This window comes from Tyto alba, unplaced genomic scaffold, assembly GCF_018691265.1.
Source record: "Tyto alba isolate M040663 unplaced genomic scaffold, T.alba_DEE_v4.0 Super-Scaffold_12, whole genome shotgun sequence".
Classification (NCBI taxonomy): Eukaryota; Metazoa; Chordata; class Aves; order Strigiformes; family Tytonidae; genus Tyto; species Tyto alba.
This window is the reverse complement of record NW_024881274.1, coordinates 4,832,350-4,860,311: the sequence shown is the minus strand read 5'-3', so window position 1 is coordinate 4,860,311 and position 27,962 is coordinate 4,832,350. Positions and strand designations below refer to the sequence as shown.

The 27,962-nt window shown below is 47.8% G+C and overlaps 2 protein-coding genes and 1 long non-coding RNA gene across 7 annotated transcripts in view; 1 reads left to right on the top strand and 2 right to left on the bottom strand.

Annotated features, from left to right (window-relative positions):
• Positions 1-5,835: 5,835 nt before the first annotated feature.
• Positions 5,836-8,354, bottom strand: HOXB2 (homeobox B2). The gene is made up of 2 exons (XM_032989625.2): positions 7,787-8,354; positions 5,836-6,570 (listed from the first exon to the last, which is right to left on the bottom strand). Exons 1-2 carry the CDS (start codon positions 8,178-8,180, stop codon positions 5,927-5,929), a joined length of 1,038 nt encoding a protein of 345 aa, XP_032845516.2. The 5' UTR covers positions 8,181-8,354; the 3' UTR covers positions 5,836-5,926.
• A 3,313-nt stretch (positions 8,355-11,667) lies between these two features.
• Positions 11,668-27,962, bottom strand: part of HOXB3 (homeobox B3) — a 42,387-nt gene continuing 26,092 nt past the window's right edge. For 2 of the 5 annotated variants that reach the window (XM_042787042.1, XM_032989649.2), the window contains 3 exons: positions 21,377-21,439; positions 15,105-15,658; positions 11,668-14,028 (listed from right to left, as the gene is read on the bottom strand). In XM_042787042.1, coding sequence (XP_042642976.1) covers positions 13,262-14,028; positions 15,105-15,540 — 1,203 coding nt within the window. In that variant the 5' untranslated portion in view covers positions 15,541-15,658; positions 21,377-21,439 and the 3' untranslated portion in view covers positions 11,668-13,261. Of the gene's footprint in view, positions 14,029-15,104; positions 15,659-18,688; positions 18,818-21,376; positions 21,440-27,015; positions 27,324-27,962 lie in introns of those variants that run through there. The other 3 variants (XM_032989648.2, XM_032989651.2, XM_032989650.2) reach the window with 3 other exon arrangements.
• Positions 20,961-22,649, top strand: LOC116960863. Its single transcript, XR_004406631.2, has 2 exons — positions 20,961-21,353; positions 22,073-22,649. It is a non-coding gene; the product is annotated as an uncharacterized LOC116960863 (long non-coding RNA).

The window sequence follows — 27,962 nt, the reverse complement described above, 5'->3', positions numbered from 1 at the left end:
AACTCGATGAAGACATCTTATTAAAATAAACCTTTTATTGAGAACAGTTTCTCCCTTTTAGCGGCATAAAGCGGCTCCATGAAACTCGGGGCTGCAGCAGCCTGGGGCAGGAGCGGGGAGGGTGGAAAACGAGAGGACTTTTCTCCCTTTCCCCAAAAGATGGTTTGTTTGCTTTCAAACACTCCCCTGACACAGAGGGATTGGACCCTTCTAAGGCGGTTTGTGGGACCATCTCTTGTGAAAAATCTTCACCCGAGGAGCTTTCTGGCAGGCGACACAGAAAGAATGAGGCATTTCCAAAGGCTCCAGAGTGCTCAGAGTCTTGAGATGCTGCGTTTTGGAGTTAAATATAACTCTGCGGAGAAAGTTTGTGTCGTGCGTAAGAAATGTCACTTCTGGCTCCTGGCGGGGTGATTTATAAGAAGCACTGCTGGCGCTGGGGGTGTGTGTTTGGCTGTGGACTTCGTTATCACCAAAAAGGACTTGTCCCTAGAAATTGTCAGAGAAATTTATAGCCCCGGCGTGTGTCCTGGTTAGATCATAGCCTGCTAAGCTATATTTGGGGCTAAAAACTGAAGAGGGAAAATAATATATGGGGGAAAAGAATGCTTCAGAGTTTGGGAGTTCGGAGAAGTGCAGAAGGAATCCTCTTAATGAATTACAAACACCAGGTTATCTCCGAGCTGCAGAATAAATACGAGACCATTAAGATAAGATACGATCGTTCTTCTCTGCCGCCCTCGGGAGCAGGGCGGGCGCGGCGGCGGGGACGGGCCGGGTCGGGGTGGGCACAGGCACCGGCTCCAGCACGATGTTGTCCGTGGACGGGGACGGTCCCCAGGTGCTCAGCATCCCCCGGAGGGGGGGACACGGTTTGTGTTCTCGGTCTCCTGCCCAACACTCTCCGTGGAAGATTTGGATGAGAAATGCCTCTTTCGATATTTTTTTTTTCTTTTGAGGGTGGCACAGAGACAGCAAACCCCGCCTCCTCCTGCGCCAAAAGATCAAATGTTGGTCTCTGACGGCTCTGGGGAACCTGCCCTGTTTCTTGTGAATCACATCGGCTATTTCTACGTGGTCCCCAGGGCAGGGGTGTGTCAGTAAGCCGGGCCGTCTCACTAATGAGGTTCTTTTAAGCCTTTCTACTCGGTGAGAGTGGAGAGGAGAGGTCTCTATCTGCTCTTCCCGTGCACTGCACAGCGGTGCTCCTTCTCGTAGCGGGCAGCCCCTACGGGCTCCTCACCCCGGCCGAGCCCTCTCCAGGCGGTCCCTGCCTTCCCCCGGGACAGCTCGACGAACCCGAGGGACCCTCACCCGGGCCTCTGGGCTCAGCGCCGGCCCCGCGCAGCTCCAGGGGATTGCAGGGCCGGCACTGAACCAGAAGGGTCCCAAACCCTCCGCGTTTCATTCAGATCCAGCACCTGGCAGGCCCGGCGTGGGCTAGCTCCACCTAAACCCGCCCTTCAAGAAGTGCATGAATTTATTAACAACTTCATCAACGTTGCTAATATTAGTAAGCCAGCATTATTGATATCAACCAGCGTTAGTTTAAACAATGTCCCGCTGGGGTTGAAAACTAGATTCACCTGGCCGAACTGCAGCGATTCTTAAATTAGTTTCTCCGGACCCGGCACTCTTTCGATGTATATATAAAGAGAGAAAAAAATAACCGGCAAAGCTGGGATAGACGCGGGAGGTGCCAGGATGGCGAGTAGAAGGTGATTCCCTCTGCCAGCTCCTTTCTTGGACGGAGGTGGAGCCTTAGGAGCGTTCTTCAGGCTCTGGCCACAGAGGACTGGGATGCGGTTACGGGCTGGAAAAGGATGCTACAGCTCAGCTGGGAAAACCGTCACTGGAGGGATATTCCCGGAAAGCCGGAGTCTGGCACGGCAGCTCAGGAGGAAGGTCGAAAGATTCCTCAGCAGAAGTTAACTCTTCCCACTTAACACCTCAAAGGCTCAACTCCTGCCTCGCTGTCTCACAGGCATTTCCTTCACACGTTTTCCACTTTGAGCCTTCCCATGGCTCTAACGGGTTGGTTCAACATCTTTAGGGCTTCGAGTAGCTCTTTAGCAAACACATCCCCAGACTAGATCAGCACAAGATAAATATTACTTTAGCATCCCTACAACACGTGCGAGCGTATCTCATTTGCATATTTCTAGGTTAATAATCGTGAGGCAATTGCAGTGTTTTGACAACGATCAAGAGCTGAATACGCTTAATATGCTTAATATATGCCCTCCAGTTGCACAGAACAGAAGGGCAGGGTTGCAAATATGCATTCCCCATTTGTTTGACATTTTGAAGAAGGTAAAGAATAGCTGAACTAATGGCGAAATCTTACAGTCATTCAATAATTTAGATTTTATTGAATATTCCCCTTCTTTCCTCCGACATTTCAGTCTTGCTAATTAGGACAAATAAGAAGGGGCCTGCTGTTAGCAAGGATAATAACTGGCGAGGTTCCATTTATTAAGTCACTTTCCGTGGGTGTAGAATTGATCTGTGGCTGTGACTGGCATGCTTTCTAGACCTGCAGCAACTTTGAGAAGTCATTATGATCTGCAGAAGGGCTCTTGTTAGAGATTTGTATTGATAAGGTGTCAGGGTTTACGTTGGGGGGCTCGTGGAAACCTCTTCCCCGCCCCCTTCCCACCCCAGCGCTGCCTCCTTCGTGGGGCGGGGGGAGGCCGCCCCCTCCCAGCCCCGGGAAAGGGGGGACCCTGCAGAGGACGGTGCCCCCGTTGTCCCCTCCCCTCCGCCTCTTCCTTCCCCTCCTCACTTCCCCACGGAAAGGGCGTGTGTGTTTGTGGAAATCCGCTGCGAGATCGAGCTGCGAAGAGATCACTCTATGTGCCCGTTCTTTTGAAGTTGAATAAGAAGCTCCTTTCTCTGGAGGAGCAAAAGGGGGTGCGCAGATCCATCATCCGAACCAGAACGGCGCGGAGCGGCCCCGGGGACCGGGCAGAGCTGGGTGGCCCGAGGGACCGGGCAGAGCTGGGTGGCCCCGGGGACCGGGCAGAGCTGGGTGGCCCCGGGGACCGGGTGGCCCCCGGCTCTGCCGCCTCGGCCCGGAGCTCCCCGGCAGCTCTCGGGGCTCTTGGCCTGGGCCAGCCCCGACCATCTGATTCCCTGCTCCTGCCGGCCCCCAACAAGCCTGTATTCAGGCTTGCGAGGGGGAGGAGAAGAGAGGGGAAATATGTAAAGCACTGGAACAAATGGCGCTTTGATAGACAACGTCTGGCGGTGCCAACGTTGCCGCAGAGTATGTTCCAGAAGCTGGAGATATTAAATAAACTTAAAGATAATGAATAGCCTTCTGTGGTACTTGGGCTGCGCCTGGGCTTTCTTTCCCCTCGCATGGCTCTGGGACTTTCAGAGCAGAGAGAAATCTGTTGAGAGAGGGCAGCGCGATGGGGGGGGGATGATGACTCCTAGGCTGGGATGCGAAGGCAACTCGTCTGCAGGCAGTGCAAACTATGCACTAGACGCTTCCTTTTATTTATGGGAAGGTGTTAAGTAATGTTCACTTGCATATTTTAATTGCAATCTACTTCGATTTTCAATACAAACCTACTCCTTCCCGGAGTGAGATGCTAGCAGGCTTGAAACGTCTGCTCGTTTGGAAGGGAAAGAGGCTGGCAATATTATTAAGAATAAAAAGGTAGCCGTAAAATCAACCCCCCTTTGTTACAGCGGGAAGAGATAATCCAGATCTGCGAAGAGCAATTTCGAAAACATCTGTCGAGGGCTTTCTTTATTTCATTTTATTTCTTTTTACAGCCCGAAGTAGAAAGCAAGCCCGGCTCTGATGCTCTTAATCCGAAATAAAATATCAGGCGACCACGCGGAAGTTTCCCGGGCTCCCTGCTTTACCCAGGGGCTCCGGGGGGAGGATGACAACACCCAGGCAACCTCCAGGCACCCAGCAGACCCTCCAACAGCCCCGCTCTCTGCGGGGGGAGTCGGCAGCCCCGGGGAGAGCCCCCCCGAAAGGCCGGGGTCCCGCGGGGCGCGGCTGCGCTCCCCCCACGGCCCGCGGACCGGAGGAGCCGGGCGGGGGGCCCGGGCTGCGCCTTCCCCTGCCCTCACCCTAAAGAAAGGGGCTGGAGGGGCAACGCCGCTTATCATGGCTGCTCCGCTCCTCTCCGCGTTTCCCTGCTCCATTTTAAGGCCGCCTCCGCGGGTTTCCATACCCTCCCCCCCGCCCCGGCCGCTCGCTCCCTGCCCCACGCCGCCCCCCCGGGCTCCTCTTTCCGCGTTACTTTCGCAGAAACCCCGCTTGAACGCCTACCAAATTTCTGCCGTGTCTGAGGAAACACCAATGACTTAGCAAAGACGTAATATGATTTATTTTGGGTGTCACCGCGATTGATTCCTGCGCTGACCCCTTTTCATTCATAAACCTCCCCACCGCCCCCCCTCCTCACCCTCCCTGATATATGAGTTTTGGATTTAAAATTACATGTTGTGAGAAAGCTTTCGTAAAGGGATCCGCGAGCCGGGACAGAGCAGCACAACTAGTCGTGGAAGGAGCTCACAGATTTAAAAGGCCGAGGGAGTTCTGGTTTGTACTGCTAAAAAAGAGGGGAAAAAGGAAAGGCTTCTTTCAGGCTAATCTCTTAGCCCTTTCTTCTATAACAATTATTTGTTGATTAAAATACCGGCACCCACCATCCTCCCAGGGTGGATTTTTTGCACCTATTCAAAATCCTCCCTTTCCGCCTTTTTTTTTTTTTTTTTTCCTGTAGTCCGGGACGTTTAAAACACCAAGAATTGCGATGTGGCACGTCTCTATTTTCTGCTGCAAGAGATGAGAGAAGGAGCAGGGGGCTGAAGGCAAGAAGCAGAGCTCGCCTTGCCAAGCCGGGATGGGGGAGAAGGGGGGATCGCCGCGGGAAACTGCGCGGCCGCACCGCCCACAGCGCGGGCCGCGGAATGTGCGGGGGCTCCGCGGAGCGGCTGCGGCCCCCGGCGCGGCCCCAGCGCCTCTCCGAGCGCTGCCTTTGTGTTGCTTTGTATCCCTTTATTCGGCAATTTCCTTACAGGAGGGATTTTCAGTGACAAAAATATAACCGCAAATGCTCAAATTAGAAACAAATGTCCTGCTTTGATTTAGTAAAAAGTAAAATAAATAAAAACCAAGCTCAAGGAAAATGCAAACAGAACTGAATTTCTGACTCCCGAAGCCTCTTGAAATGTTAGTTGGGAGCAATTCCTTTTGTCTCCTCTCTCAATGCACACGAGGAGGTTATTAGGACATCATTACTGCAAAGCAGGAAAGAGGAAGGCGAATGATTTAGGCCAAAACTAGCACATTTTCGAATGAAATATTCAGCAACACACGTTTCTTGGTTTTATAAAGACATTTATTTACTCTATGAAAATAATGTACAATAAATAATTTGCCATTTACTATTAAAGGATTTGAATAAATAGTCTACATCTAAAACTTAAAAAGAGGAAGGAAAATTCCTCTGTTTTTCTTTAAATTTTATTTTATTAAGAAATCTAAAAGTCTCGTTCTGATTCCTGAGAAAGTTGCTTGAAGGATTTACAAATGTTTTCTCTTGGGGGCTGATATCTCTGATGTGCGTGAGAACCACCGGGTGCTTTCTTTAAAATAAATAAGGAAAAAATAAAACTATAATTAAATACCTGCATTTAGCAAAAATCGGGCTGTTCTTTCATGTGAGCCTTCTACAATAAATATTGGGAGGGTGATTCGGGTCCTACAGTGTGAGAAGCTTAAAAGAAAATGGGGGGGGGGGGCGGGATGGGGTGATTGAATAAGAGATGGCTTGGGTTTATTTTTGGGGGGGTGTGTGTGTCCCTTTTCAGGAGGCTGGGGGGAGCTGGCAGTGGCTCGGGATGGGGGTGGTGCTCCTGGAAGGGGCAGAATCGGCGAGGCGGGCGGGGGTCGCTAGTGGAAATTTAAATGTTGCAAATCTATAGTACAAAGTGCGCTTGTAAAAAAGTCCAGGTCTTCCTCGGAGAAGTGGACGGGGCTCTCCAGGGAGCCTTGGAGACCGGGGGAAAGCCCTTCGGAGAGCTGCAGGCAGGACTCTGCCGAGAAGATACTCAGCTCTGGCAACAAAGGCGAGTCCTGGCCCTCGGGGAAGGCGCGGTCCGAGGGGCCGGCGGTGGCCCCGGGGTCCCCCCCGGCCCCCGGCTCCCCCCCGGGCCCCGCCAGCCGCGGGCTCTCCGGCTCCTCGCTGCCCGGCTCCGCGCTCCGGTAGTGCCCGGGGGGCTCCGGGGCCGGCCCGAAAGCCGGGCTCTCCTCAGCCTCCTCCGCCGGGTCGCTGCCCTCGTCCAGGTTGGGGTAGGCGAGATCCCCGTCGAGGGTTTCTTTGTACTGGGTTTGCCTCTTGTGTTTCATCCGGCGGTTCTGGAACCAGACCTTGACTTGCCGCTCGGTGAGGTCGAGCAGAGCCGCGATCTCCACTCGCCGGGGCCTGCAGAGGTATTTGTTGAAGTGAAATTCCTTCTCCAGCTCCAGCAGCTGCGTGTTGGTGTACGCGGTCCGGAGCCTCCTGGAGCCGCTGGTGTCTGCCAGCCCCTGGGTGTCTTAAACACACAGAAAACCGCGCGTTGCAAAGAGAGGGAGCGGGGGCATGTGGAGGGTTCGGATCCGTCCCCTCCCTGTGTCGGGCAGGGCAGAGCCGTGCCCCGCACTAGCGACCGTTGGAGAGGGAGGAGAGCCGCAACGGGAGAAAATAAATGTTTAATTAAACTCTTCCCACTGCGGAAGAGGGTTGGAAATAATTCTCCGATCCCCTTGCCCCAAGGAGGAGAAAGGATTTTGCTCCCTGGCCTCTCCCTTTAGACACTTTCCTTCTCTGGCACCTTCACAGACAAGGGGAATTTCGACCCATTCCCTTTTTTTTTTTTTTTTTTTTTTTTTCTTTTCCCTCCTTTTGCCAGTAGTTCGGGGACGGACGCTGCAGGGCTTTGATTTCATTATTCCTGTATTATCTGGCCAATGAGCTCCGGTGTCCGCCCTTCTCCTGCCCGAGCATTTACCTGAACGGTGCCATTAAAACCTTGAAACAGTGAATTGTGCCTCAAACATTTTATATCGGGGGAAGGAGGGTCCCTGCCAAAGGGGTGCCTCGGAGAGAGGTTTTACTGGGGGAGGATTTAGGGGTGTATTTATTTTATTTTGTAATGGGGATCTGACTCTCCCCGCAGTGCTGAGAGTCCAGTTCTCGCACTTTCCGCGTCCCTATCCTGCTGGTAGCAGCCCCTGCATTACCCACCCGTCTCTTTTTTTTTTTTTCCCCTTTCCAATCTTCTTTCGTTTTCGTCTTTTTTTTTTTTTTTTTTTGTGGTTTGGTTTGGTTGGTTTTTTTTATTTGTTTGCCTTTTTTTTTTTTTTTTCCTGTAAACTCTTAAAAAAAAAAATAATTCAGGGCTGGGAGGAAAAGTCAGGCAAATGGAGCTGTGGCTCAGCTGCCAGGTCCCCCCGCTGGAGCTAATAAAAAGCCCGGTTCCCCCGGCCCCCTCTCCCTCTTTGCTTTCGCAAAAGTTACAGCAATTTGCTCTTTTATTTGCGGGGGGAGGAGGCAGGAGAAATTCCCCCCCACACCCTTCCCCGGCTGTGTACATTGTTGCCGTGTATTTCATTGCGTGACACAGTTTCGGGGGAGGTGCGGGGCAAAGTCTGTTTGGGGAGGCGGGGGGGAGCTGGGGTAGGGCTGCTCTGGGGCGGGGGGGGGATTGTTTATTATTCGGATCCTCTCCGATTTCAGCAAACACCCCCTCGCCCCCTCATTATACGAACCTGCAGGAGATCCTGCGGCAGGGACCGGCACGGAGGAAGATGATGGGGGGGAAGAGGAGGAAGAAGAGGATGGAGCCTGGGTAGCTTTCTTGGACGATTTCTTCTCCTTCATCCAGGGGAATTCCGCTGCCAAGGGGCCGGGCTGTGCCGGAGGTTGGGGCTGGAGCTGGAGCAGGCCATGAGATGCTCTTTTTTGGCTCCTCGGTCTTGCCTGGCTGCTGGAACAAGGATTCAGGCTGAGGACGGTTTGCTCAAAAGGAGGAGGAATTAATGTCGAGTCCTTGATTGATGAAGTTTGAAATGTCTCCAGGACAGCGGGAAGAGACGTCAGGCACTCTGCGAGCGAAGGCTGGCTATTTATAAACCCGATCTCCCTCTCAAATTCAAAATTCATGGCTTTTCCAGGGCCCAGGGTTTAAAAAAACGGGAGGGGGGAGAGGGAGGAGGAGGGGGAGAGGGAAGGAATCTGAGGGCCTCAGTTTTTATGGCAGTGATGATGATGGTTCTCGGGCTTTTTATAATTGTTATATTGCTGATAATACAGGCGTATGGGGACCTTGCTCTATTAAACTCGAGACTGGGGCGAAATTGCAGCCAATTCCTGGTCACGTGGCCAGCCCTGGCCAATGGCAGGCGGGGCCTGGTGGCAAACAGAAAGCATTATTTTCTTTAATTGATTAAAAAAAAAAAAAAAAAAAAAGGCGAGAGATCTCCCGAAAAGTCCCCCCCACCCCCACCCGCCCCGCCATCTCTCCTCGTGCAGCCGGGGGGGTTCCGACGCCCTCGCACCGCGAGTTTGGGACCCCGGGCTGGGGCAGGACCAAGCGTGGGAAAAGGGGCTCTGCCCCCCCCCCCCCCCCCCCCCCGCCCCGAGATGCTCGCCTGCAGCCGGGGAAATGCAGCCTGAGCCGCGGGCGAGCTGCGACCTGGGGGCTGGCAAACGAGGCCCGGGCTGCCTGCGGGTATTTGCGCATCCTCCAGACACTGCGGGGCTCGGGGAGTTCCAGCCGCGGGAAGGTTTGGTGCTGAGGTCTGGGTATGAGCACTTTGGAAATCGAGTGATCTTTCGAGACAAGTATAGTTAGACCGGCCTGATTTACCTGGTTAAATTACTTTTAAAGAAACAGCTAATCCTTCTGGTTTTAAAGCCAGACTTAATGGACCTTTTGCACTTTTCTTGAAGGCCAAACGTGTTTTAAGGTCATGGCTATCTTTGAAATCACATTTCTTCCTTCCCATCTTTTTTTTCCCTCTTCCCCCCACCGCCAACAAACAGCACCACTTCCAGAGTTTACTAAATAAATAAATAAAATTAAAAGTAATTTCCCAGGAAGACTTTTTTTTTTTTTCCCTTTAAAGTGCCTTGGTGCACACAAACCGAAAAGAAGAGAGAAATGATCAATCTTTTCCTCGAAAGACTTTTGACAGCTCAGCCTAACAGCTCAGCAAAGAAATTTGGCTTTTGCTAAAGAGTTACTTAAACCAATAAAGATTTTAAAAGTTTAATCCGAGGGTCTGAATTCGGGAAGTCTGGAAAGTGAAAATTTTGGGGTGGGGGGAAAAATTAAGCTGCCTGCTGCACACTGGAAATGTGTCTGGTTTGTAGTTTGTTTGTTCAAGCTCCATTTCTCCCATTTTGCAGCAGAGAGGAACTGGCAGGCTGCATTCACGCAGGGAGAAGCCTAGAAACTTTTGTCAGTTCAAGCATCTGTGTGGGTGGTAAGGGTTTCTGAGAAACACATAATAAATCTAAAGCTGAAGCCGAGGCTGAAGCACAGTTTAGCAAATGGATGAAGAAAATAAAAAAGCATTTTCAAAACACAGCTCCACTGAAAGGAGAATTTCACTAAATATTTTGTCCCTGTGAATACGCTTATCAAAATCAGCATAAATCTACTCAATCTCAGCAGATCAGGACTGATGTAAAATTAATAGTTGGGTTTCCGATCATTTCTTGTTTGTTTGGATTAAAGTGGCATTTTGGGGGTCTCGGGCTTTGTCATGAGGCTGCCGGTTCCTTCTTTTTGAGGGACGGTGCAGTTCACTGGGGAACTGGGATGCAGCGAGAGAGTTTTGGATGCAAAAGGAAACTCTTTCCAGCTGCTCCCAACTGTTCTTGCTGCTTTTGCTAATACTAAAGTTGAAAGGGGAAAAAAAAAAAAAAAAAAAGGAAAAAACCCCTCTTGGGGAAAGGGGGATTTTTCCCACGCACCATGCAAAGGCTCAAGAAAAAAAAATCTCCCTACTCAGGGGGAAAGGCATCACTTTATACAAATAAATTCACAGGGTTGGTGAACGATATAGAAATGCAATAATTGTAAGACAAATCAGGGCCTGCTGCTTTAATGCAGCAGCGCAAATTAAACCGTGGGTATGAGGAGTTGTAGGAGAGGGACCCCATTGAGAAACTGAGAGGTGTCATGCTCTGAGCCTTGGAATTGGCTTCTTTTTCCCGATTTTAACTAGTTCCTAGGGAATCCCTGACACAAACCCCAGCAACATGGCGACTGGGATGAGAAACGGAAAAATATATTCAATGAGATGGGGGAGAAGAAAAAGCCAACGACAAACCCAAGCCCAACCCAAGCTCTTGTTCTTTGAGCCGATCCCAATCAGAGCCTGCACGCTTTTATGCTTTTAAATTATAGTATCCCCGAATGGTAAATGGCTCTCTGCATGGACGGGCATAACCCAGCCCCGGTCCTGGGGAGAAAAACAAGCCCTGTCTCTCTGTTCTACCATTATTTATTATTGCACGAAGGTTATAATTATTAACCTGGAACTTCATTTATTAAGAGAGCTCAGAGATGGAAAGAGGCATGCGATCATTTCTCATTTAAAGCTTTCTCCCCTAGACCTTTTTATAGGTGTGGGTTTATCCAGACACCTATGGATGTTCCTGGCTGTGCACACAGGTGTATAAAATATAGACACGCACACACATACACACTCCCTATTTCTACAGCCCAGCCCTTTTTTTCGGTACCTTTTACAGACTTTTCACCCTTTTCTCCTGGCAGCAATCAAAATCCCCCTCTCCTTTCCTCCGGAGGGGACTTTCCCCTCTTCATCAGCCACAGAAATGGAGCATTTCGAGCCTGACAAGCAGTTCGCCCCCTTTCCAGAACCATAAAACTTTTATTGGCCCTTGCTGCTTTAATATAAGTTTTCTTAGGGCTTTAGAGCATAAAAGGCAAATTATTCACGGTATTATCCCATCTGCTTTTGCTGCTGGCAAAGGGTTATTCTGCCTTTTGCTCACACTGATAAAGTAACCTTTGGCAGCGGCTTTTTCCCCCTTTTCATGACAATTTTTGATGCATGTTAGTCTGAGGGGGTATAGGGGTGTGTATGTCTGCATGCATGTGTATGCACATGTATGTGTGCACGTGTGTGCCTGTGTGTATGTGTGTGTGTACACACATGCATGTATTTTAATAATAATTAATTTTAATAAGTAATTTAATTTCTCTTCACTTTTAAGGTCCCCTCATGGAAACTCTGGGCCCTTTTTCATTTTTTTTTTCTTTTTTCTTTTTTTTGGGGGGGTGATTAATCCTTTTCCTTTGTTTTCATTTGCGGCCCAATGGCAGCCCGGCTCTGGCGCCACGTGATCCCCCTTTGTGGCCGCGGGCGCGGGTCGGGCCGCGCAGGGGCCGCGCGGGGCCGCGGAGGGGGCAGCAGGACCGAACCGGCCGCTCTTGGCCCGAATTCCCGGGATTTCACCCCAGAAGGGGACGGAGACATGAATCCGGCTGCCTGGACTCCCGAACATTTCCAGTGATCCCTTTCCTGCGTCCTCTTCGCTATTTTTACTTACACATGATTTATTTTTGCCTTTAAATCTGACGGATAGGACAAGATAAAATTGATAACAGAAAGTTTATTCAAGAATTGTTTGACAGACAACCCTTAAGCAAGGAAATAAAATAACTACTATAAGAACAAAGAAAGATCTCCAAAGAGGAGGGGTGAGGTGGGAGGGAGGGATTAGCTATAGTTCTTCTAATTCAGGACTATACAATTACAGTCTGGTTCTGCTCTCATGCCTCCAGTAGAACTAATTACATTATTCATAAGTACGAAGGTAACATAAAACTACTGGTCTTTCTAAATTACAATAACTAAAATAAGCTTGTTGTACAATGACAAGGAAACACAATGTCCTTTATAACAAGTAAATACTAAAAAAGTACAATTTGATTCTTTTTTCCTCATATAAATACATAATATTGGGGATAAATAATACAAAAAAAAGGAAAATATTTTAAACTGGCTATAACCAATAAATATATATGAATGTTCACCAGAACACACACCTATTGAAGGACATCTCGACTGAGTTGGACGAAAGCCCTTCAAAGTTGTTTTTATACCCATTATATGTAAACTCTAAGTGCAACAAAGATGTCCAGACAAGAAAGCATTAGCAAATACTAGAGATCCATTCACTTCTGCTTCGATTGGAGGACATTCCGTTTGTTCAAATATACCCTGTTTTCACGTAAGGTCAAGAGAAGAGGAGGAAAGAAGCGTAGGACTTCTGAGTCTTAAGATTGCTTTTCTGTTAATGAACCCTAAGAAAAATACCCCCAAAACAAAAAACCCCGGTGTTGTCAAATGGAGACTTCATGTCAGCAGAGGCAAAGGTGGGAAAATATTCAGACCTGTCAACTCTTTCTTCCTCTCTTTGGACTGCAGTTACTGATGGTGGGGGGTTTTAGGCATTTCAAAAAAAAATTTCCCAAACCTTTTGCAATTCTTAGACCACTCTTATTCTAATTTTTAAATTATTATTATTTTTGAGAAGGGAGGCAGGACTGGAGGGGAAGAGCGTGAATCCCACGCATTGGCAGGTATGTATATTTGCAGTTCATGTGTGGGCTGGTGGAAAGTTACTTGGCAAAAAAGGATGCCCTTCCTCTGAAGGCTGGAAAGGAAAGCGTGAGGTTCCTCTTGAGACGGAGTTGGGGAGTTGGAGAGGGGGGTAGTTTTCTTGCGAATCTCTTTTGATTGCATATGTATACACGTGTGCATGTTTACGTAGATGCAGAAACACCAACTGGAAAGACTTGGCTGGCTCTCTGACTATTCCCCTTTCCAGTGTCCGAGAATGATCAGTGACGATCCGTGCTTGTTTTGTAAATGAAGGATGTTGCTGCTTAAAATCTGCTAGATTCCCACAAAACTACCCCAAACCCATTTCAGAAGCATTTGTGTTGAAACACAGGAGGTATATCTCTTCAGAGAGAGAACTGCTTTTGGCAGTAAATAATGAAATGGTTGGAAATTGTGCCTAATAAAACCCAGAAATAATAATAACAAGCACAACAACCTGGTAGAAATTGCCCTGTTGAAGAAAGAAAGAAAATAGCTCAACACAAATGTTCCTGAAGCCGATCCTGCCCTCTTCCCCTCTCCCATGCCCCATGGCGGGGTCCCATCCGCTTCACCTGAGCCTGTCCCTGCTCCCTATCACAGGTGGGTCAGCTTGGGCGCCTCTTGGATTCTGCCCTGAGAAGAAGCGTGGTGCGTGGAAAGGTCTGTGTAGGTGGGGTGGGTCTCGCAGGGTCCGTGGTGCTGGCTCGGGGGCATCTGTGGAGGCCCGTTGTAGTCCATGTTGGCAGCCTGGTGATGTGGCAGGTGATTGAGGCCGTAAAGGGACGGGCCAGAGGTGGGCATAGAATCCACATAGTTACCTCCAACATAGACGGGGCTTCCCTGCATACTGGGAGTCCCGTAGGCCACCCCATTCCCTTGTAAGACGTGAGGGTCATACTCAGGGGCCGTGTTGGCATATTTCTGTTGCGAGGGACAGCCTTTGATGGGGTTTTGGTAGTTAGTTGACATGGCATAGGCATTTTGGTGGGGTTTATTGAAGGAAGGCGGCGAGGGGGCGTCATAGTTACTGCTCATGGTGTGCAAGGCGTTCATAAATCCGGCGGAGGATTGCATGGGCTGGGGAGGGCTGCCGGTGGGGGAAGGCCCTCCAGAGGAAGACCCCATGCCTTTCGACTTCTGATCTTTCTTATACTTCATCCTCCTGTTCTGGAACCAGATCTTGATCTGCCTCTCGCTGAGGTTCAGCAGGTTGGCCATCTCCACGCGGCGGGGCCTGCACAGGTAGCGGTTGAAGTGGAATTCCTTCTCCAGCTCCACCAGCTGAGCACTGGTGTAGGCTGTGCGGGCTCTCTTGGAGGCCGAGGAGCCTGGAGGGCTTTTCTCGCCACTGCAGGTTTCTGCTGTCCGCGAAATGAAATAAAAGATAATTACTTACATGCAGAAATTGAATGCATCGTTTCTTAATAAATCCTGGAACAGGCACAAGAGTTCGACCCCCCCCCCTTCCCTCACCCTTTTGCATTAGCCTGCACTCCATAATCATGTCATTTATTAAGAGTTCTGTTCTCCAAAGCTGCCCCTGGTTTATGAAAATTTGATCATGTCATGTAGAAAAGGATTCCAGGGCCATTTATTTAGGAGTCGATTATTTCCAACAGATAATTTTGAGAAAATAATATTTGGCAGGGGGGCAGACACTGCAAAGTCAATTAATACTAACACGGGTCAGTGTTGGGAGGTATTTTGTTTGCTGAGGTGCGAATGCACACACACGCATTCAGCTCAATTGTGTCTTGCATTTGTGTAACACAAATATTTGCAGGTACATTATTAAACACCAATAGCATTTATACCTACCTTTTTGTGAGATAAACACGTATATAACAGATAGATTATGTTAATGTAGAGGGAGGTGTGTGCCAAAAAGTTTACAGGAAAATATTTGTCAAAGCAGTGATATTTCCACACTGATTTTTCTTCTTGATTGTGATAGAGATGTGCGTGTATACATGCAAGAATATCTATGCGTTTATGCATATGCTCTATACATGCACACATACCCTCCAAGCACCATGTTTACTGCTGTGTCTGGAGGCAGGGAGGTGGGAAGAGAACAAGCACTCTGCTTTAGCATCGCGAGGTTGAGCAGTGGGTGTACAGTTTCATGTATCTGTATCTACACAGTCAGACACTAGCTGTGTACAACCGCCTGGTTGTATTTCCCTGTGGTGCTTTGGATATATTTAAAATAAACCAAGTGTTCACAATCAGTGCTGCAGGGTGGGCCAAGGCTCGTTCAGCCTGGCCGGGGCAGCAGCTGGCAGTCTTGGGATCATGCCCAGCACTAGGATCCTCGCTGGATCCTCACTGGATCCTCTCCCTCTCTCCCCTCCCTCCAAACAAGACCATTCCAGCTGGAGGCTTCGTTACCTCCCTGTCTGGGGAAGCGGAGGGTTACAAAAGCAGAACAGTGTACCTGTGCTAGGGGAGTTGTTTTTCTGTTTGGAGTTTTGCCTCGATTCTTTCATCCAGGGGAAAATCTGCTTGGTGAGACTGGCGTTTGCACTGAGGTTGGCTTTGCTGGGGGCAGTTTTACTGCTCCCGGACTGGTTATTGCTGTTGCTACTGGTGCTGTTGGTGGTGGGATTTGGGGGCGGCGAGACAGGGGGAGGCGGGTGGTGCTCCTGGGGCAAACTCGGACGCATGCAGCTCCCGTTCAGGTCTTTACTTTTTGCGTGCGGGGTTGTGTTGCCAAGAGACTGGAGGGAGCAGGCAGACCTCTGGTAGTCGTTCTCCACGTGAGAGGCCGGCTGGAAGGACTGCTGGGGACCCTCGTAGCCGAACCCATTGGCACTCCCGTAGGAGTAACCCCCAAAGAGCGTGGAGCTGTCGTAGTACGTTGTCTTCTGCATCTCTGGGACTCCCCAAAATGATTTTTCCGGCTACCAGGGTCTTGACACCCCTATGGCAGAACATTGGCACCCCAAGGCCACGTGACAGGCCGTTTCCAGCTGTCTATTGGAAGCTGACCTGAAAGGTTAGGAGAAAACACACAATAATAGTACCCGGCCTATGAATCCATCTTGGGGCCTGAAAAGCCCATGACATGAATAGGGTCCCGCAGAACAGGGTGAACAGATGCTTTGAGCAGATTTTGTCCTGCGTGCAGCCTAAGGAGGCTCAACAAATGTTACAGTGCAGAAGTGTTGAGCTGATTTGGGGGAGTAGTTTTCCTGGTTGGTTGGTTGCACCTTTTTTTCCTTTAGAGGATAGCACCCAGGCTGTATAACTACGCACATGCTCTAAAAGTACACATGGTTTCGTCTGTATACATCTATTTACTTCTGTATTTATCTATATGCATATACACACACACCCATGCATAGACATATACACTCATATAACTGTGTGTATACATGCACATGTGTGTTGTGTGCATGTATACACATCTATGTCCAAACAACACACACAAATTAATGTAAAAATTAGAATACAGAATGGATAATTGCTAGCTACAAACATGAAAGTAATGGAAGTCTTGCTTTCTTACCCCTGACCTATTCAAATCAGCCATTCACACACATAAAAACGAGCAAGACATTATAGCCTCCAAAATTAAAAGTCTCCTAAGTTTATTGTAGGCCCTCTGTCCAGTATATTTGTTTTTAACCTGAAAAGAGCAAATAGTCACTATGTTTTATCCAGGTAATGGTGTCCTGACACAGTTGGCTTGATTTGCTGTTTACACAGGGACTCACCATGTCTTTGGAATTCAGTGCAAATATTTTAAACAGATTTAAGTAAGGGCATGAATTCAAGAATGTGCTTCCTGTGGCCTGGTTGTTAGTCTCTCCCTCTCTGGTAGCACAGGTTGTATTTAGAACACATACCCCTTCACTGCCTGCACTGCTTTGTGCTCATCAGTCCTGAATCTGGAACTACCATTGACAAGATGGGATTCCAAAACCAGTTTAATTGCTGTTGTTTTTTTTCCTTGGAAAACAAACACGTCACCAGGCCATTTGCTCTTAACTTTCTACCCTTTTGATTTTTCATCATGTCTCCCTCTCTCGATCCAAGATCAAAAAGTCTAAAAACCCAGCCCAAAGCCTCAAATTACAAAATTAAACCTTCCTTTTTTCTTTCTCTCTCTGACCTTTTTACATTTCTTTATCTCTTTCTTTCTCTTTCTTTTCTCAAAGCATAAACTTTCTCTACCATAAAGACAGAGTAGAAATACCCTTAGAAATATGAAAACTATCTTGACCTGAAAATAATCTGATGTGTGAGGATCAATCAAGCAGCACACGTATTTTAAAAAGCCAGAGACTTCTCTCTGCAGCTCAGAGTTTTCAAGGAGCCACTGTGCATTTTGTTTTGAAATTGATATCCACTGTATATTTAATTGTATCTCTTGTATATTTAATTTTATCTGGGCTCTTTCATTTTCTAAAATAAAATAAAATAAACTCTGCTGAGATAAAGTCTAATGTGATATTTCTAAGTACCAGGTTTTAACAGAAGCCACAGCTTGACAATAAATAACATCTTTTTTTTCCCTTCCCTGACTGCTGTGTTCTTATGTCATGTCATATGAAACCTCCATATACTTCCAACACAGCCTCAGACAACGTGTCCATGAAGGGACTGCTTTGCTTTTTTACACTGATTAAATCCTTTATGCATTCCCAAATCTATATTGTATCTTCCACGGAGATGTATTATTGTCTACAGAGAGGATGATATCCTTGCTGGGAGTTATTCTCATTTGGTTTCCTTGCCATGATAAATATGTCTTATTAAAAAGTAGACTCCACTACCCGAGCCGAGAAGCTGTGAATTAATTAACAAACAGCAGCGCCTTTATTATGAATAGGTTTGCTGAAAATATCTACGAGGGCAGAGGTGGGAATTTCTCCAAGGCCTTCCCGTCTGGCATAGGTTTCTTAAAAAAAAACAAAACAAAACAAAACAAAAACAAAACAAACCCAAACCAGAACCAGGCACACAGGCTCAGCTAAAGCAGCTAAAAATAACAGCGACGATTTTTTTTTTTTTAAATGTCCATAAAATAAATTTACAATCCCCTTCGCCCAAAAGCTCGCTCGCTTGTGGCTTCCACAGAAGATTTGCTTTGTACCTCATCTCTCAGCGCCTCACAAATGCCGCTCATTTATCTTCGCTGAGGACGGCCGCAATCCTAATTATTTACTCCAAGGAATTGTTTAGAAAAAAAAAAAATCTCGGGCAGAATAATAAATATTCGATTATCTCCTGTTCCAATTAAACCCGGGCAGGATCCGCGCTGGGTGTTTCATCACGCTCCAAGTTTCACTTTGCGAGCAGTAACATTTAACCACAAACTCTGCCTGCAACTTTTGAGTGCAAGGATTTAGAGACATTTTTTTTTTTTGTAATAAATAAATAAAAATCAGGGGAAGGTGCGAGAGGGAAAGGGCTGCAAGGAGGAGGATGCTCAGGGAAAAAAAAAAAAAAAATCAGGCGGTCGGGGGAAAAAGATAAAAGAAATCTAAGGCAGAGGTATTCTCCTGTAAAGCCATCCCCTCCATGTTGGAAATCCTAAATTCACAACCTGACTGTGTTTATGAAGAAGAGCAGCGCCTTTCCCCTCCCCCCCGCCCCCTCCTAAGGTACATTTCCCACAGCCAGCGAAAGCAGGCATAGCCCCGCTTTTAATTTAAATTATTATTAATAATAAATATTCTAAACATGCCCTTAACAATAGGTCGGCTGCTCAGAAAGAGCTCAAATCCCAGCGACTGCCTTGCGGTGGATATGCCTGGAAAATAGAGACACATTCCTAAAATTTCCCTCTTCCCTCCCCCCACAACCGAGCTTCACCCCAACCAGCACTCCCCAGTTGTAAAGCAGGGGGGAAAAAAAGGGCCCTGGATGAGGGCTGCAAAAGAGTCTCTGCGTGGAAGGAAGCTTAAAGCTTGTGAACTCTTCTTGAACCGAGATTGGAGTCATATGGTCATAAATCATTGGGACATATACTCCGCCATTCACAAAGTGATAGCCTATTTGAGTCCGGCTTACCTTAGTCTCTGACGAGCAAAGCACAGGCAGACATAATATATTTTCACATCCAGCATCCACGCAATCAATAAGCAAGGAATGACCCCCTTCCTTTAAAAACGTTAAAGGAATATACGAGAGAGAGGAAAAAAATCCAGCATATGCATGTATATATGTATAAAAAAAAAAAGCCAAAACAGAGGGGGAGGGGGCTCAGCCAGTGGAGCTTTCGGTTACGGCAGCTCAAATTGTCTCTCTGTCTCCGTTTGGGAAGAGGAAAAAAAAAAAAAAAAAAAAAATCAAGATGCTTTCCAGCTTCCAAGATGTGCAGAAAAGCTGAGGGCTTTGAATGGACAAACCCTGAGATTCTAGTTGCCCTATAGACTGGTACGCGCTGCTCACTGATAACAATGGCCTCTGCTTTACCACAGCAAAGGGGAAGAAGGGAAAGGAGAAGGGAAAAAAAAAAAAGAAAGAAAGAAAAGCTGAACACAACACCCCCCCCCCCCCCCCCTTTTAACTATGCAATGCTTGGCTGGGATTAAAATAATAACGAAAAGAATCCAGGCTACGGGGTGGGAGGGGGGTGGGCGAGAGGGGGAATAAAGCGAAGGGGATATTTAAAAATAAAGATTTGGTTTGGATTGCCGGGCAAAGCCAACGAGCCTCCCAAACAGCGTCACTAGTGAAAAATTATGCTAATTGCAGACGTGGTGGACAGAGGCCTAGGCAGAAAGATAGCAAAGCTTGCCTTTGATTCACGTGTTTAACAATTAGGTGTCAATTTATGCTAATAAACCGTTTCAACATAGTCATAGTCTCCCCCCTCCCCTTCCGCGGCGGCAATCGCGGCTCTTTGAATAGCTGAGGCTTTTCCTCCCCCGGCCCTTCGGCTGCGTTTGGCTCCTCTCGACCCCCCCCCCCCCCCACACACACACACACGTCTTTGAAACCCCCTTTTCTGGGCCCGGGGGGGGACCCGGGAGCCGCCGGTCCCGGTGTTGGCAAGGGTGGAGGGGAGGGGGGGAGGAGGAATCTCTTGTGTTGGTGCAACTCCGCGTAACTTCGGCGTTAAGTTTGTGCGTCCCAATGTCTGGGGGCTCCTCTCGGTCTCCGCCGGGGAGTAGGTGCCGGGTGGGGGGGGGAGGTTCAGGGCGCAAATCACCCCCGGGGGAGGCCAAGGCAGCGAGGTGTTGAACAATAAAGATGATTATTATTGCTATTATTAATATCGCCGTTATTGCTAGGCAAGGCGCTGCTGCTGTCGCCACGGGAGATTTATGCATTTCCCCGCTCCCACGCGGCTGCCGAAAGCAGAAACTCGCCAAGATGCGTTTTGGGGAAAGTCCGGGCCGAGGAGGGGCTGGCGAGTGGGAGGAAGGCAGGGCAAGGAATTTAGGTGTCTGCACTTTTTGCTTTTTTTTTTTTTTTTTAAAGTGCTACTTTTGTTTCACATCGCAATTATCTTCCTTCCTTTAATTCTGGCGCTCGCTCCTTTGGGTTAAGTGCTGACGGGGGATATTTATGTTTAGCAAAGCAAGAAAAAGAGGGACCACAAAGGCTCTTTGGACTTCGCTGGGAAGGTATGACCCGTCGTGGGGTTTGCATCGCCCCTTTTTTTTTTTTTTTTTTTTTTTTTGTGTGTGTGTGTGTGTATATGTGTGCACCTTTAGGCTGATAACTCTGCAAAGAAAGGTGTCCAAGTAAATATTTGACTTCTGAGAGGACTTACTCTGGGTTGGACAGCCAAGGTTTTCTAGATGATGGATAAAGTCTTATCCCAAGGACTACGGTGTTTCCAGCTATTGTTCTGTCTGCAGCGTTCAGATCCCAGATGTGAGGGTTTCGACGAGGGGACACCATTATTGCGATTTTTTTTTTAGTTCCCCCCTCATCTGACTTTTTATGAACTGCTCCAACATAAATCTTCTGCTACAAGATAGTTCCTGTTTTGGAGCCCCGGCGTTGATATTCCAGGGAAGGAAAGAGGAAAAACAGGCGTGGACTACTCTTGTAAAGACTTTTCTGTAGGTGAAGTACTCTATAGGTTTCTGAGTATGGATCTCCACTGACTTATTGGGAGTACCTAGGCAATCAGAAGTACCTCGGATACTGCAAGTAACTCCTCTGAAGTGCAAAATTTTGTTTTAACCTTAACTGGCAGCCAAAAAAAAAAAAAAAAAACCAAAAAAAAAAGGAAGGAAAGAAAAGAAAAGACAAGAAACCTGTTAAGAAAGTCGCTGCACGTTTATATGTGGAGCTCCTGTAAGTAGTTTTTTTTAGGCTCCCTGTCTATTGCCATCTTTCCTTTGGTTGCAGCTTTTTTTTTTTTTTTTTTCTTTAAAATGTAACTCCCTCGCACTCGTCACGAAATCAGCAGCAAATGTTGCAATCTGACTGGATTTCCCTTCAAAGGGAGTACAGGAAATATCTTCCATTTAAAACACTCCCTCAAAGTTACAGCCATAAATCACAAAGTTTAAAGACAAGCCAGTAGCAAAATGAAAATACTCAGCTGAAATCCAGGGCAGCCGTGCTTATTCTGGGGTTGGTGAAGGGGAAAAAAAAAAAAAACAACAAAACCAACAAAAACCAAAAAAAGTCACGTTGGGTGACTTTCGAGAAGGAATGGCTTCCAAGCCTGATGCAGAGGGAGATACGGAGACACACACAGACAGGGGACCAGGTAGGATATTCAGCAAAACTCACCAATTCTCGGATGTCTGGTCCAGCAAATCCGAGGCAGCAGTGGACTTTGAGAAAGGAGAAGAACTGGGGGAGGGAAAAAAGGGGAAAAAAAAAAGAGTATGAAACTTCGGTCAGAAAAGCGTGGGCAAGGGAATTCATCATAGGGAGAAACCTTTGGGTGGAAATGGGGAGAAGACAGGCTCTGCTGAACAAAAGCCCCAGCATTTCCTCTGAGATTATCTCCCATCCAAGTAACCACAGCTTCTCCAGGGCTTGCACCCGGCTCCGTCCACTGATAACCCAATATTCTCATCGCAGGCGGTGGACACCAGCTTTATTTCTGTAAATGTGATGCAATCCCCTGCCTCCCCGGCGCTTCCTTCCACCTTCCCCCGTGGAAACCCCCCGGTGAGAGAAACCCTTCGCCCGTTCTGGGGTTCGCGTTAGAGATGGAAACGCTTTGGCGTGGACCATGGGCGGTTTGTCCACGGCTGGTGGTGACCTCTGAATGTAATTTTGAAAATATATATATCAGAAAGGGGTTTGGTTAAATTCTGGTGGTAATTTCAGATATAAATGCGTTTAAGATATGAAATACATGCAGATAACTAGCTCTGGGTTCAACAGCAGGATAACAGTAGGGAAAATAGGAGGGCGTTTTCCTGAAAGACAGAAAAGCCTGAAGGATTTAGAATATGTTGTTTTGTGTTTCTGCAGTATGGTCGGAGGATCTCCACGAAGGGGGGCAGGACGGAGATGCTTTATAGTGTACGAGGACACCATTCACGCAGAAGTGATTTGGTATCAAAATTAACGGTATCGAGCCATAAACATTTTTAAAGCCACACTGAGATTTATGACCACAACTTTGGCACGGAGGACTCAGAAAGGGAGAAAGAAGGGGAGAAAGAAAAAGCAATCTCATTTAAAAATATTTTCGTTTTGGGAAACATTCAGTCGCTTTAATAATCCTGTTTCCGTTCTGTATGTTGATGTTATTAATCTCAAATAAAAATGTTCCCCTCACACCCCTACTCTGCTTGTGACAACATCCCCAAGTCCATAAATCACCCGCGGATGCTTCGTGACCTTCTCTAGTCGGCGGCCTATAGCTGTATTTTTTATTAGTATTATTATTACATGCGCGCACACTTTAATACACAGCTTTGGCAATATTCCACTTACATCATAGCCTTCCCCGGTTAACTGGGGCTTTTCAGTTCCCTCTGTAGAGTACACACAGAGGTTTGTAAAGAGGGGGGGAAAAAATAAAAAAAAAAAAAAAAAAAAAAAAGCAAGAAAGAAAACACCCTTTCTGCGCTGTGAGCTCAGCAAACGCAAGCTGAGTCTCGGCAAGTTCCTCCCACGCCGGGCCCGGGGAGGAAGGGGAGAAGTGGGCAGCCCGAGAGCGAGGAGGTGGAGAAAAGAGGGAAAATCGCGTTTATTTGGAATGGATGCAGGAGGGAGGAGGGGAAAAAGAGAAACAAACAAACAACCGAAAAAGAAGCTGGCAGAAATAACGGTTCCAGCAAGGAAGGCGAGGGTGTGTGTGTGTGTGTTTTCCTTTGTTTTTCATTTATTCCCTCGCAGAACAGGCAGAAGAGGGATGGAGTAAGGTTCTCTTCCCTCCCGCTCCCCCCCGCCCCGATATTCTTTGTTTTGATTTGTTTTGTTTGGGGTTTTTTTTTGTTGTTGTTTTTTTTCTCTATTTGGCTTGCATTCATTTTTCTCGCAGAGGCGGTGCAGGTCCAGCCCGGCCCCTGCTCGCTCCGCACCCCCCGATGGGCTCATGCCCCCGGGGCAGGGCGAGGAGCCGCGCAGCACCCACCGCACCCTCCCGCAGGGCTGCTCACCCTCTCTTGGACCTTTTTTGTTTTGTTTTTTTGTTTTTTCCTAAAGGGAAGGAGTTTGGGGTTTCCCACTCCACAGAGCCCAAAGAAGGGGAGAGCTCCGAGGAGGAGGGGAGAGTTATGGAGGGTCCAGGACCTCCTGAAACCCCAAACAGAAGCCAGCCCGGATAAGAAATCAAAATGAATCTGAGCGAGCAGTGGGTTTGCCTTGACAGATTAGACCTTTTTCTCCCCCTGACCTTTGCTTAGAAGAGCAATAACTCACCAGGTTAATGATCAATCAGCGGAAGTGCTTTGGAATTGTTTCCAAAAAAACAAAACAAAAACAACAACCGGGCGGACACCCAAGTCCCAGGCTCTGCCGGGGCTGGGTCTTCCCAGCCCCCGCAGCACCCCTCTCCCACGGGTCCACCCGTCGCCAAAAGCCTCTCCTGGCCCCAGCGGAGGAGGGGGTGCGTGGAGGGGGTGGGGGGGGGGAAAGGGGGGGTGCGTGGGGGTGGGAGGAGACGGCAGTTTGCGATATCAGCGTGCTACGAATAGCTATTTTGGGAGCAGCTCACAACAGGCGGGCTGGGAATCACCATACCCACTTTTCTTCTCTTCTACCCCCCCCACCCCCTTTCCTAAATGCCAAAATAATAGCTTGAATTATGCGCTCACGTGACTGGGACACGTCAACCTTTTGCTCATTTTATACAGAATTGGTAAATGACCAGCTCCCCCCTTCAGTCCCACTAATTCCCCCATCAGCAAATTCCCCAAACTTCCCGGGCAGCCGATGTCCCTCGCTCCCTCCTGCCGCAGCTGGGGCAGCCCTGGCCTTTGGAGCTTTCTGAGCTACTTTTCCTTTTCTTTTTTTTTTTTTTTCCTTTTAGTTTTCCTTTTCTTTTTATCTCTTAACCTGAAAGCGAAGGAAGCGAACAAACACTAATGAGGAAAGCGACCGCAGCAGCCACCGCTCCCAAAGCCTGTGTCCAACAAAACGGCAAAGACGACGGAAACGGATGGGAAAAAATAACGGGTTTGGGGGACAGAAAAAACGGAGAGGGTCTTCTCTGTCTCCCCGGAGGCAGGGCAGCGCCTGAAGGCCCTGGGGATGGGCTCCTCACCCCCCGGGCTGCCGCCCCCGGCCCCGGCCCCGAGGACGGGGCTCCTACCCTCACGTTCAGGCTCCCTATTTCTTCCCATTTTAACTCCAACCCTCCTCTAAAAAAAAAACAAAACAAAACAAAACAAAACAAAAAGAAGGAGAAAGAGAGGGAGAAAATGAAGATTCAAAGCTTTTCTCCCACTGCCCTTCCTTCGCCTCCCGGGAGTACCAGGCACCCACGCCACCGCCATGGCCGTTTCTGTGAGAAAATGAAGGAATTCGGTTATTTTTTGCAGTAATACTCGCCTGAATCCGTGACCCAACTGGTGCTGGAGAACGAGCTGGGCATGGGGGAGAAGGGACCTGGGAGAAGAAATTAGTTCCATTTTACCTGCTTTCTTCTGATAATTCATAAAGACTAACAATTTCTGAGGAGGATGTCTCAGGAGAGGGAGACAGAAGTGGTGTCAAAGAATTATATTTCTCTGTTTTGGGATGTTTACACTGAATATTTATCGCTTGCAGGGAACCGTGCGGATATGACTGAGTCCTGCATCCTCCCTGCACGGTGCATCCCTGCAAACACCCCACTAACACAGGCACACCCGCGCCGCTGCCCTTTGCTAAAATCCTCTATTACTGTAAGGGTATTCGGTCTCTCATCCTAATCACCATATCAAAGGGCTACCATCCATCCCGGCCTCTTAGTTAATTTTTAATTAGGCCGGAAAGCTTTGGGAACAGCAGTGTTTAACACAGCAGAGGACACGTAGGTGGAAGAGGAGGTTTTAAATCCTATTTCTATTTTTAACGCAGATGCGAGCAAGGCGGTGCTGGCCGAGCCGGGACGCACCTCTCTGCAACCCGTGTGGTTTTGACAAAAATATCCCATCCCTACGCCCAACAAACTCCTGGACAGAGGGGATAACCTACCTAAGGGAATAGCCCAAAGAAACCCAACTGTTTGGTGCTCATCCCCCCCCCAAAAAAGCCTCATCTCAGTGCTCCTGGATTTACCCACTGCTGCGGTGCCCCAAAGAGGAGCCGAGCTCTCAGCTTCCCCCCCTCCACACTCGGGATCAGAATCCCCACGCTGGAAAAAAAGAAAGTCCATTTTTGTAGGGAGGGTAGAAGAAACGAAAACTGGAAGGGTGGAAAAATACCTGCCCCCTTTAAAATCTTCTGTCCCAAAAGAGCAGAAGTGGAAGCCCCACCATCATATAGATCTATATGGTTAAATTTCAGAAAGTGTCCATTAATATCAATTTACTTCAATGAAAACTTTGGTTCTTCATGAAGTTGATGATTTATGATAAAATCAATTAAATTACGGCCACTTAGGGCCTGCGGTTTCTTCTCAGATTTCATTCACCAACAGATCAAGCGCTTGGTAAAAAAATTCAACTTTAGCTGGAGGCGAGTAAAGATAATTCCGAAGCTGAGGAAATTTAATGCAAAGCAATTTTCAGGAGAAAAAAAAAAAAAAAAAAAAAAAAAAAGCTTGTGTATCCGAGCTCTTGCTCTCTGCCAATATACCAGTTCGCCTCGGGAAATATTAGACACAGTCAAAACTTTCCCAGTTTCACAATGCATGAGGACATTTTTAGAACTGGCAACTTGTCCCGGGGACCGAGTTATTATCTCGCTCTAAAGGGAAAGGAACCAAAGGAGAGCAGAGAGCACAAATAAATAAATAAATAAATAAATATAAACTTTCTAGGTTTAATTCGATTTCTTGAAGGCTTTTTCCTCTATACAAACGATTTTCCTGTCTCGCTCTTAAAATACACATCGGGCGTTCACGGAGAAGGATGGAGGGGAGATTTTTTTTTTTTTTTTTTTTGAGCCAGAAACGAATATCACAAGTCCATAGCAAATAACGCATCCGATATTCCCACGCGAAATCTCGCCCTCCCGGCCGTTTCCCTCTCAATCCCAGAAACTGCATTTGAGCGAACTGACCCATTTTCGAGGACATCCCCTCCCCAGTCCCAAACAAACCTTGAACCTTTTTAAAAGCCTGATATTTTCAGGCTCGGACTCCTCCAATAGCCACCGCTTTTCTGCCAAATGTTTAAGAGTCTCAGTCTTACCCATTTCGGTCAAACGCACTGGCCGGCTAAACGGAAAAGCAGCTCAACTAACCAGATGTTTGTTAGTCACATCTGGCCACTAGACCCAGACCTGGGGAGGGAAAACCCGCTATGGACATAGACAGAGCTTGGGAATTTTTTCTTTTTCTTTTTTTTTTTTTTTTTTTTTTTTTTTAAGCCCTTGTAATTAGGGTCTGCTTCAAGTAAACAAAAAACTTTGTAGGGCCATAAATCACCATCACATACATTCTTCAGTTTAACACCCCGCTTTTCCAATGGGCTTTTGTAGTTTCTTTTTCAAACAAGAGAGAGGTGCTAAACCTTTAACAAATGTGTCCCAGACAAACTTCGCGGGGAAACACGCACTTGGAAAGAAGCAGTTTGCGGCCGGTCTCGGTTATGGACCCTGCGAGATAATTTTTGCTCATCTTCAGCTTCCCCGATCCTCCTCCCGAGGCATCAGTCTTAATTTGTTACCAGGAGAAAGTCAGCTATAGCTCACGGTGACCGGTGGAGAAGCCTGTCAAAGCTTTCGGAGCAATTAATTATATCTCACAGCGTCGGAGCTGAGAAGGTAGGAAAGGCAGAGCTGCATCATTCTTTTATTTATTTTTTTTAACTTCTTACCTGTGATACTGTCCGACCCAGGACTTCGAGAAGAAGGAGCGAAGCCGGATCGGGGTGGTGCGAGTTGGCAACTGGAGCAGGCAAATTAAGGAGAAGAAACTACTTTATTGCACCCCGGTGGATCTTGCTGACAGCTTTCTCAGACGGTTGGGATTTTTTTTTCCCCCAAAGATGCTTTGATTTTTTTTTTGGACTCGCTCGATTCAAACTGACTTGACGTGGAGAAAAATAGAAACTCTTCCAGAACAGCTTAAAGTATTGCAGGGATGCAGCCCCCTTTGCAGAGAGATACTGAGCGGAGGGGGATGAGATGGGGGTGTCGGGAGGGGGGGTTGTGCGCCCGTTCCCTTTTTTTTTTTTTTAAAAAAAAAAAAAAAAAAAAAGCCCCCAAAACCTCCCCCACTCCCGACTCCTTGGTATCTGTCTGGAAAGCTGTTTCTCTTTATAAAGACTTAAAATGTTGCAAGACGGTTATAATACTGAGTGACAAGGGGTGCTGGAGAGAAGGGAACCAAATGGATTCTGGTTTTTAGAGCCAGTAGGAATTGGCCAGCCTTCAATGTCAGGATTCAAAATTGATTCCATATGTCTCGTCCGGGGAAAGGGGAAAAAACGAAGGAAAGAAAGAAAGAAGGAAAGAGAGAGAAAGAAGGGGGGGGGAATAAAAGTTATGCAAAGCCCACAGGGTTTCTTACTTTCTTTCACCCCCACCCCGCTTCCCAGTAGCCCCGGGTAAATACCCTGTCATTAAGTCTTGCCCTTTTTCAGGGAATATTTTTGGACTCTCGCGTTTGAAGCACAAACTGGGAGAGGTACCAGTAGCAACAAACCAGATCCTGGAGGTTATTTTTAGACTCGGCTTTGCTGGAGCTGACCTCAGCGCGGGGAGAGGAAATATGGATCTGGATGCTGGTGAAAGGGCGAAGCGTGCCATGGCGCGGCGTCGG